Source organism: Penaeus chinensis, chromosome 29 (genome assembly GCF_019202785.1).
Source record: "Penaeus chinensis breed Huanghai No. 1 chromosome 29, ASM1920278v2, whole genome shotgun sequence".
NCBI lineage: Eukaryota > Metazoa > Arthropoda > Malacostraca > Decapoda > Penaeidae > Penaeus > Penaeus chinensis.
Genome location: NC_061847.1, coordinates 7883110 through 7893109, shown reverse-complemented (window position 1 = coordinate 7893109; position 10000 = coordinate 7883110). Strand labels below are relative to the sequence as shown.

At 35.5% G+C, this 10000-nt stretch overlaps 3 protein-coding genes and 1 pseudogene across 3 annotated transcripts in view; all 4 read right to left on the bottom strand.

Annotated features, from left to right (window-relative positions):
• Nucleotides 1-1336: 1336 nt before the first annotated feature.
• On the bottom strand, nt 1337-2170 carry LOC125040982 (PE-PGRS family protein PE_PGRS18-like). The gene is made up of 2 exons (XM_047635804.1): nt 2129-2170; nt 1337-1992 (listed from the first exon to the last, which is right to left on the bottom strand). The coding sequence occupies exons 1-2, from the start codon at nt 2135-2137 to the stop codon at nt 1438-1440; spliced, it is 564 nt and encodes a 187-aa protein (XP_047491760.1). The 5' UTR covers nt 2138-2170; the 3' UTR covers nt 1337-1437.
• A 2729-nt stretch (nt 2171-4899) lies between these two features.
• On the bottom strand, nt 4900-5619 carry LOC125040514 (PE-PGRS family protein PE_PGRS18-like). The gene is made up of 2 exons (XM_047635073.1): nt 5578-5619; nt 4900-5453 (listed from the first exon to the last, which is right to left on the bottom strand). The coding sequence occupies exons 1-2, from the start codon at nt 5584-5586 to the stop codon at nt 4977-4979; spliced, it is 486 nt and encodes a 161-aa protein (XP_047491029.1). The 5' UTR covers nt 5587-5619; the 3' UTR covers nt 4900-4976.
• Nucleotides 5620-7144: 1525 nt separating this feature from the next.
• On the bottom strand, nt 7145-8206 carry LOC125040285 (annotated as a pseudogene).
• A 1623-nt stretch (nt 8207-9829) lies between these two features.
• Nucleotides 9830-10000, bottom strand: part of LOC125040894 (pupal cuticle protein 36-like) — a 994-nt gene continuing 823 nt past the window's right edge. Inside the window, exon 2 of the mRNA XM_047635678.1 lies at nt 9830-10000. This exon is cut by the window's right edge and continues 597 nt beyond it. The gene's annotated coding sequence lies outside the window, so the exon portion shown is untranslated.

The window sequence follows — 10000 nt, the reverse complement described above, 5'->3', positions numbered from 1 at the left end:
TTCTGTGTTAAATTTAATTGTTTTAATCCTAAATATTATAATTATTTATAATTATAGTATTAACAATATAATAATCATCTCTGTTAGCATTATGCTTGTCATCAATCATATTTATGTTCTCATTTCTTCATAGATATTATCTATCATTGTAATCATGATCCTAACCATCGTTGCCTTTAATGGAAATAATAGGAAATAAACCTGAATCATTTTGTTATCATCGGGGAATTTATAAAACGAGGATTCCCTATATCTTATAGAATCCTAAAACAAAGAAAGTTAAGCAGTCAAAACAAAACGGAGGATATATAATGTACAAGTAACAGAAGCACTGTGGCTTGTACATATGATCAAGAATGAGATAGAAAGTTGTGTATGTGTTTGATTGTGTATTTATCTGTATTTACCAAAAAAAAAAAAAAAAAAAAAAAAAAAAAAAAAAAAAAAAAATGCACTCAAATGATGATGAAATAATTACATATAAACTACACAATAAATACTACAGTTTTATTCACATCAAAGATCGTATAATAGAAAAATGTTGAACTAAAGTTTTTCCTAGTGAGGACTATTTAGTCATTTGAGCCATATGGCGATTGACATTCCGTGACGGTATCGGTGTCATCTCCCTACCGTTGTCAGTAACGTTACACAAAAAAATAAAATAAAATGGCATATCAACACCCTTTTTAATATAATTTGTCTGATTCATTTCGGACGGTTCATTCCTTGTTTGATGGCCCTGTACTTTCTAATTATATAGAATGTATCAGAATGAACTTACAATGTTTGCAGAAGTTAAATAATGACAAGTTAAAACCTGTTGCTATATGAGTTTATGTTTCTTTTACAGGAACATCGGGATATACTTAGGTTCATAATGATAGAGCCAAATATTTGTAAAGAGAGAGCCACCAGCAACTGCGGACTATCACATTTATAAAAAAAAATAATACAAAAAAAAAAAAAAAAATTATATTCAACTGTCTTCCGTAATTTAACACGTAACTACTCTAAAGCACTGGTCAATAATGAGAAAAAAAAAAAAAAATGCGATAGAACGTTTCGGACATGCATCGTTAGTCTGTAACTGGTCGTGCAAGTTCAACTTTAGTATGACTAGTTAATATTCGTGAACAAGTATAAAGGTTGCTTTCTTGGCCAAGTAAGATGGACCCACTGGAGATGTAAACCTTAACTGTAATATGGTCTTTGATTCATATCTGATGGAATTACATTTCTTAGACCGGCATTTGTGATAGTCGAATTTGTTATAAAGTTGACTTTTTGCTTTAATTATAATATCTGTTTTCATTCAGGATCTATAAAACTCTTCTTCAAATCAAACTTTTAATTCATACATTATTTGTACGTACATTCTGGAGTGGGCTTGAGTGTGGTACGTAAACGCCACAAGAGCTCCAAAAGCATAAAGCTTTAGTGGTTTGGTGAGATATATTCGTCAGCAGGGGGGCTGACGTGGGCGACTTCGTTGGGCCCAGTGTACTCCTCATCAACGGTTGGAACGGGGGCAACGGGAGCAACGACAATGCTTGGTCCGCTGTATTCTTCGTCAACAGTCACGACAGGTGAGACAGCGGAGCCGTGGCCAGCGTCAATGCTTGGCCCAGTATATTCCTCTTCAACGGTAACAACAGGTACAACAGGGTCAACGGGATCAGTACCTGGGCCAGTATATTCCTCTTCTACGGTAACAACAGGGGCAACGGGACCTGTACTTGGCTCAGTGTACTCCTGTCCAACAGAGCCGCCGCCAATACCTCCAGCAGCGCCTCCAATAGCACTAGCAGGAAGGTTTCCTTTACCGACGAAAATGGCCGGGAAAACGCTTCCAGCCCCTCCTGCGCCGCCGCCGTGGCCTCCTGCACCGCTGAGATCGACGCCCAAGTCAGAGTCGCCTCCAGCACTGTAACCTGGCAGCTTCGCAGCGGACACCATGCACACCATAGCCAGTACGGAGACACCTCGCAGCTGTTGGAAATAACGTTAGTAAACGTACTAGTTACATTAAGTGAATCATATGTACAACTTGTTTATCTTAAATTTTAATTGATTCAAAATTTATATCCACAAGTCAAAAGCTGATAGCGATATTCTCTTTTCTCACCATATTCATTATTAAAAGTTTGCTTTAAAAGCGGAAAGGCCAGGCACAAATGATGAAGTGTAGCACTGCCTGAACTAAGCCAGGTATTTATAGGCTTACTTGTCTGTACTTTTAGCACAAGGTCAAGTAGATGCAAGATTTCACTTTTGTTGTTTTTATTCAGCCTTTGAATGACTTCGACGAAACATTATAACAGCAATTTCCTCTTACGAAATAGTCATCAACTCAATCGATGATTGTTTCCATACATATATTTTAAAGGCATGGTAAGTGCATAATAGTAGAATGGCGATTACAGATCGTAGACATTTTTTCCAAGTGAGAGAGAGAGAGAGAGAGAGAGAGAGAGAGAGAGAGAGAGAGAGAGAGAGAGAGAGAGAGAGAGAGAGAGTGATGTGCAGAAGAAAATGGATAGAAAAATATTGTTCGATTGTATAAAGTACCTGAAGTCCTAGACTTATTAGCGTCGTAAATGCCATTTCCGTTTGTCCTTCCCATTTTTTTAAATGTAATGCCAAGTACCATAAGATATGTATATAATATATATCTGCACATACACCTATGTGTGTTTATTTGTGTATGAAGGTATATGTTTAGAGAGCAATACAAATTACATGTTGAAACATCAGATATTGTTTTGCTTTCGACTACTACTTTTGAAGGTCATTCATAAAAACTTGTTTCATTTCACTCTCCGGATCATCATAATAGAAATCTATGAAAATTTATCTTGAAAATAAATTCTATGGACATTCATTGTTATTATACTTTTATCGTCTGGGTATGTAAATAGCTACCAACATTACATTAAAACTATAAATAAAAATAAAGTGGTTAATTAGCATCTATTTGCACTAATACTTCAATATTTAAATTATGTTACTATAGTTATCGTTATAAATGTTATTATTTTCATGATTACTGTTACCATCATAGTTAATATAATATATTATCTTTTCATTAGCATTTTCGTTTTCATTTCATGATCATTATCATCAATATTATTATTACCATTATTATTTTTATTATGATTGTTATTATTATTATTATCATTATTATCATTATTATTATTATTATCATCATCATCATACTATTATCATCGTCTTTACTATTGTTATTGTTATTGTTAATTTGATAATCTTTACAGTCATTATCAATAATATAGTAATAGCAGTAGTATTGCTATGACGTTGATAACGACAGAAGTACTATAGCCGTATTTTCCTGAAAAAAAAGAAAAAAAAAAATGTGTAACTAGTGAAAATTTAATGTGCACATTTTATCCCACAATCAACGTCAACGGTAAGATTTTGCATTTATTGTGTTATGATCTTGTTTAGACTTGTATAATGTAACATGGTTTGAAAAAGTTTTAACAACATTCTTTTAGTTTTTCTTTCTTTTTTCTTTTAAATTTCCTTATCTATTTTATGATCATTGGTATTACTAACAAATTCTGCAACAAGAACTGTTATTTTTTTATTTATTTTTTTTTTACTCACTGCTTACTTTTCATTTCGTCGCAGTTATGGTAAACACATAGACACATACATACATATACACACATACACATGGATAGCAAGCAAAAACCTCATTCATAGAGATGTGTTCATTAACAAGAATATAGATGAAAAGAAGCATTCCGTTTGGGAACCTGTGATGAATAAAGAAGTCATATCACACTAGGTCCAGCAAATTAGAACTTTAGGTGTATTCGCTGACAGGTGCAACAGGTCAACAGAACCAGTACTTGTATTCCTCATCAACGGAACCAACAGTGCAGCAGTGTCAACGGCTCATAATACTTGGCCCGCTATACTTCCGTGTCACTACAGCGCCGCTAAAGCCTCCAGCAGCGCCGCTAAAGCTTCCAGCAATAGCATTAACAGGGAGGTTTCCACTGTCAACGACATCGACCGGGAAAACGCCGCAACTGTAGACGTATCCGTCATCAAGCGCGAAACAAACACACACACGCACACGCACACACATACACACACATACATGTATAAAAAAAAGGTATAAACAAATATCTATCTCTCTATATATATTAATATCTAAAGAAGAGAATCATAAAACACGATGTTATGAGTCTGATAAGGAATCGCACACACACATAAACTAGACAACAAACACACTCTGAAAGACAGATGTAAATTCTGGTAGGAAGTTACTTTGAAACACTAAAAATTAACTACTTGAACATTCAATCAATTTGGATATGAACATTGTATTTGAAAAAAAACCCAAATGAAGCAGGTTTTGTTCGCATTATGTATTTTTTTTTTTTTTTTTTTTTTTTAACCAACGCTTATATCAATCTGTTTGTCATATATTTCAAATTTGTATAATATGAAAATGTATAAATTCTAATGTTGAATTAGAGGCTGTCAAATTTTAGTGTTCAGGGTTACTAATGGCCCCCTTAATTCGAACTTACTTTTTTCTCTATGAAGCGTAAATCATAACCTTTATAAACCGCTCCAAGAGGAAATTCAAAACATTAATCTGCATATAAACCCACAAATATCAATACATCATTTTTCAGTGTTTTGTAAACAAGTACTGTATACTCGAAGCATTGTGTATATATTTATTTTTTTTTCCGAGGGTTTCTTACCAAATGGATTTTCTAATCACTCCTCATTATAGATTTCATTATTATTAGCATAATTTTTACCATATATATATTATAAACTAATGAGCATTCAATGTTCATACATATATATTTTTTGTTGAGGAAGGCTGATCATGGCTTTAATAACACTAAATTTAATAAATAAGTATTTATTGAATGAATACTGATCCATTCGGAGCAATGTCATACTGATCCCGAGAGCATAAAGCTTTAGTGGTTTGGTGAGCTGTATTCACTCACAGGGGGGCTGACGTGTGCGACTTCGTTGGGCCCAGTGTATTCCTCTTCAACGGCAACGACAGGTGCAACAGGGTCAACAGGACCAGTGCTTGGCCCAGTGTATTCCTCTTCTACAGTGACAACAGGCGATACGGCGGCAACTGGGCCAGTGTATTCTTCTTCAACGGTAACAACAGGAGCAACAGGACCAGTGCTTGTCCCAGTGTACTCCTGTCCAACAGCGCCTCCGCCAATGCCTCCGGCGGCGCCTCCAATAGCACTAGCAGGAAGGTTTCCTTTGCCGACGAAAATGGCCGGGAAAACGCTTCCAGCCCCTCCTGCGCCGCCGCCGTGGCCTCCTGCACCGCTGAGATCGACGCTCAACCCAGAGTCGCCTCCAGCACTGTAACCTGGCAGCTTCGCAGCGGACACCATGCACACCATAACCAACACGGAGACACCTCGCAGCTGTTGATAACATAGTTTATATAGTTAATGAAGACATACACTACAAATATAGCTCACTTTTTAATAGTTCATTAATAATGTTCCTCGTAATATAAATACTGATATCGGGATTCTCGTTTCTCACCATATTCATGATTGAAAAGTGAACTTTGCTCGTAAACTTGAGGAAAGATCAGACACAAACGATGAAGTGTGACACTGCCTGAACTCAGCCAGGTATTTATACTTGCTTGTACTTTTACCACGAGGTCAATCAGATGCTAGATCTCACTTAAGTTGTTTTTCTTTCCATTTTGAATGACCGACATAACAAGGTAAGACAAGGTAGTTTCCTGTTACTAGGCACTTAAAGAATGCGTTTTTGTATACTAAGCTTTTCAGGAGGAAGACGAAAGATACCTGGAAAGTGTCTGCAATTGATTATCATAAAATGAAAAACACCCACAGTAAGAAAGGAATACTATATCGTTATGTTTCGAATTAGACTATGCTCTTTATTACATAATTTCGTCTGAAGACAAATCCGGACAGGTTCGAAATGTTTCAATATTCCTAGTTAAGGACCGCTTTAAGGACCTTTGGAAACACAGCTGTGTCTATAATTTTATTGAACATAATGAGAGACGAGTGTTTACCTTATGTACGTGAGAAAAAGCTGCGCAAATATTAATGGAGTAGTAACATGAACAAAAAAGGATGTAATTGCTACATGGTAACCATTTTATGATAAGTAAAATTTAACTAAAAAGAACACTAATCAGTTACCTACAGTACACCTCAGATTACAAAAACGAATAATGTTCATATATCTACCACAAATAATCATAGACATTTTTGTTTTGGAATAAATATTTCAGCAACCACAGTTACTATTTTAATTGCTGTGCTTCTTGTTATTATTGTTTAATGGTAATTTTCAGTATTTACATCCAAAATTATTATCAAAGATATGGTTGTTATTGTTATCATCACCAAATCTGATACTACAATTACGTCTTCCCTATGGTTTACTGATATTTAGTAAATGTTATCCTTTTCCCCATCAATTTTTGTAATGAACACAGCAATAATAGCAATATGATAATTTCATTATCTCCATGGATTATTCATTATTATTTTTATTATTATCATTATTATTTTGTAATGTCAAATCTTACTCAAATGTTATGAGTAAAAAATTGTACATTTCGTTTCATACAGGGAGGATTAGATTAGACGTGACTTGTGCCAGAAGAGAAAAGATTATACATAAATAGATGAATTTTTGTTTATGTTTCCTTAAAATCCATCTACTACGCATTTTAGCCAATACTAAACATCAAACCTTTAAAAAAAATATTTATATAAATTAATATGTACAGTATATGGCGTTCACTGAAATATAAATAAACACTACTTTAATACTACTATTGTTTCCTTTTTTTATATTTCCTGGATTGTATATACAAAGTATCCTAAATTTCAAAGAAACGTAGTGTATTTGAAGGCTGGTAAACGAGAAATAGGTTTCATGCATTTAACAATCAATAAAGCTATTTTAAATTTTTAGGACTGTTTATATCTGAATATCAGTTCTTCAAATCATTTTTTTTTTCATTTTTCCCTAATTACTACAGTTAGATATGCAAAATTCTGTAAATGTTCATGTTTGTCTTGTAAATGATTACCCTTGTTCATTTCGGTAACCGATTTTCATTTTTGTTATGTTTATTACTATTACTATTATTATATAAAAAATAATCTTGTTCCCATTATCAACAAATAATTCCCATGCATTTTCTTACATGTGTGTTTTGTGAATGCAAGGACCTTTAATTACTTCAATAAAACTAAGTATAATAAGGATGTGTTTATTTTAAATATATTAGTCCTTCAGAGGACTTCACTGGGGAACTTAAGATATTAAAAAAAAAAAAACTCAATGGAGCAATGTCACACTTTTCCCAGCAGCATAATGCTTTAGTGGTTTGGTGAGCTGTATTCGCTAACAGGGGGGCTGACGTGGGCGACTTCATTGGGCCCAGTGTACTCCTCATCAACGGTTGGAACGGGGTCAACGGGAGCATTGTATTCCTCGTCAACGGTCACGACAGGAGAGACAGCAGCAACGGGGCCAGCGTCGATACTTGGCCCAGTGTATTCCTCTTCAACGGCAACGACAAGGTGCAACAGGGTCAACAGGACCAGTGCTTGGCCCAGTGTATTCCTCTTCTACAGTGACAACAGGAGATACGGCGGCAACTGGGCCAGTGTATTCTTCTTCAACGGTAACAACAGGAACAACAGGACCAGTGCTTGGCCCAGTATACTCCTGTCCAACAGCGCCGCCGCCAATGCCTCCGGCAGCACCACCAATAGCACTAGCAGGAAGGTTTCCTTTGCCAACGAAAATGGCCTGGAAAACGCTACCGCTTCCAGCTCCTCCTGCGCCGCCGCCGTGGCCTCCTGCGCCGCTGAGATCGACGCCTAAGCCAGAGTCGCCTCCAGCACTGTAGCCTGGCAGCTTCGCAGCGGACACCATGCACACCATAACCAGCACGGAGACACCTCGCAGCTGTTGGTAATGACATTATATAATTAACTTATTGGAAGCTTTATGCGAACAAAGACACATTTGCACAACAAAGATAGCTCACGCTTTAATAGTTCGTAAATACTGTTTTTCGCATTATAACTACTAATACTGACATTCGTTTCTCACCATATTCATGATTGGTCAATTAACTTTGCTCCTTAACAAGAGGGAAGAGCAGGCACTCACGATGAAGTGTGACACTGCCTGAACTCAGCCAAGTATTTATACATGCTCTGTACTTTTAGCACAAGGTCAAGCAGATGCTCGCTCTCACTTTTAGTAGTTTTTCTTTCGGTTTGTGAATGACTGGCGTAATAAGCTAAGACTAGTTTCCTGTTACTAAGTCCTTATCGAATGTTTTTTTTTTTTATGATGAGCTTCTCAAGAGGAAGGTATGGTATGTCAAAAGTGTCTGCATTGCATGAACATTAAAAAACAAAAAACAACAAAAAAAACAAACAAACTCGGAAGGGAATAAATAATCGTAGTTTCAGGTTAGACTATTATTATTTATTACAGAGATTAGGATGAAAAGGAATCTGGCTGAGCTCGAAACGTGAAGTTGGAATATTCCATTCTGGTTACAGCATGTTTCATTTTATCTTTGAAAACACACAATTGTGTGTGCACTTATTATAATCGAAATAGAAGCGAATTAGAAAAAAAAAATACTATAGGATGGTAAAATAAGTAACATGAGCCGAAATAGTCATAATAATTAAAATAATATCACAATAAATCAGCCATATCCATATTACTGTTAGTGTAATAATACTTACTATTGTTTCTGTTTGATTGATGGAGACATCATTAATACCATTATCACTTGTGTTGTTATTACCATTACCTAATTATTACTGTTATGCCTCCATTGTTTTATTGAAATATAATATGATCTTCCTCATAATAACCTCTAGTGAACACAAATCTATTACCAAGAGAATATTACCTTTTTATACCAAGCTTTTCCTTTTTTTCACACAGAAATAATTAGATTGAACACATCTATCTTGTGCCAGAAGCAGGGTTGGATTTACCAATAGATACGTAGTCCATTGGCCTAGAGCCCATCGCCATTTGCGGGCCCATTGAAACAAATTTGCCACAGTGCGGTAGTGTATAACCTATGGGACTTATCAAAATAGAGACCAAAGAAGTAGACCCAATGATGAGTTTGACATTGGGCCCACAAGTAGGTATATCCTGTCTCGCCAGAAGAAAATACTACACACAAAAGAGATGTGTTTTGCGAGTTGTTTTTATTATGGCCCAGTAAATGACACAATGTAGCCAGCGCTTACCATTAAACAAGCATTTATTTTTATTTTCATAAACTGAATATGTAGACAGTTTTGTCGTTAATTAATCCTGTAAAATATGTAGTTCAATACTAATAATGCTTCCCCTTAAGCAATTTTCACTGGATTATATGTGGAAAATATCGTTCCATGATTCCACAGACAGTACTCTACAATACTGTAGAAATCGTTCTCTGCATACAGTCAGGTAAATGTTGATATGAGGAATTGGTTTCATGTATCTTATTTGTAATTCGGGTATCTTTACAAATTACTGCATTTGGATATGCAGTAAATATTGTTTGTACTTTAAACTATCATCCATGTTCGGTTAAGTGATTTGATAATTATGGGTGTCATTACGGCTCTTACTATCATTAGTATTGCAACAAAACCCTGCATGTTATTAACAAACGATTTTGATGTATTTCTTCTCCACATATATTTAACGAATGCAAGACACTTTCATGATTAATAAAACTGGGTTACAGTAAAATTGTATATGAAGGATATGTTTATTTAACTAACATTGGTCTTTGGGAGGACTTCATTACGGAACTTGTGTTGAGTAAAAGCTTTATGAAGCATTGTCTCACTTGCTCCAGCAGCATAAACCTTAATGGTTTGGTGAGCTGTATTCGCTAACAGGGGGGCTGACGTGGGCGACTTCGTTG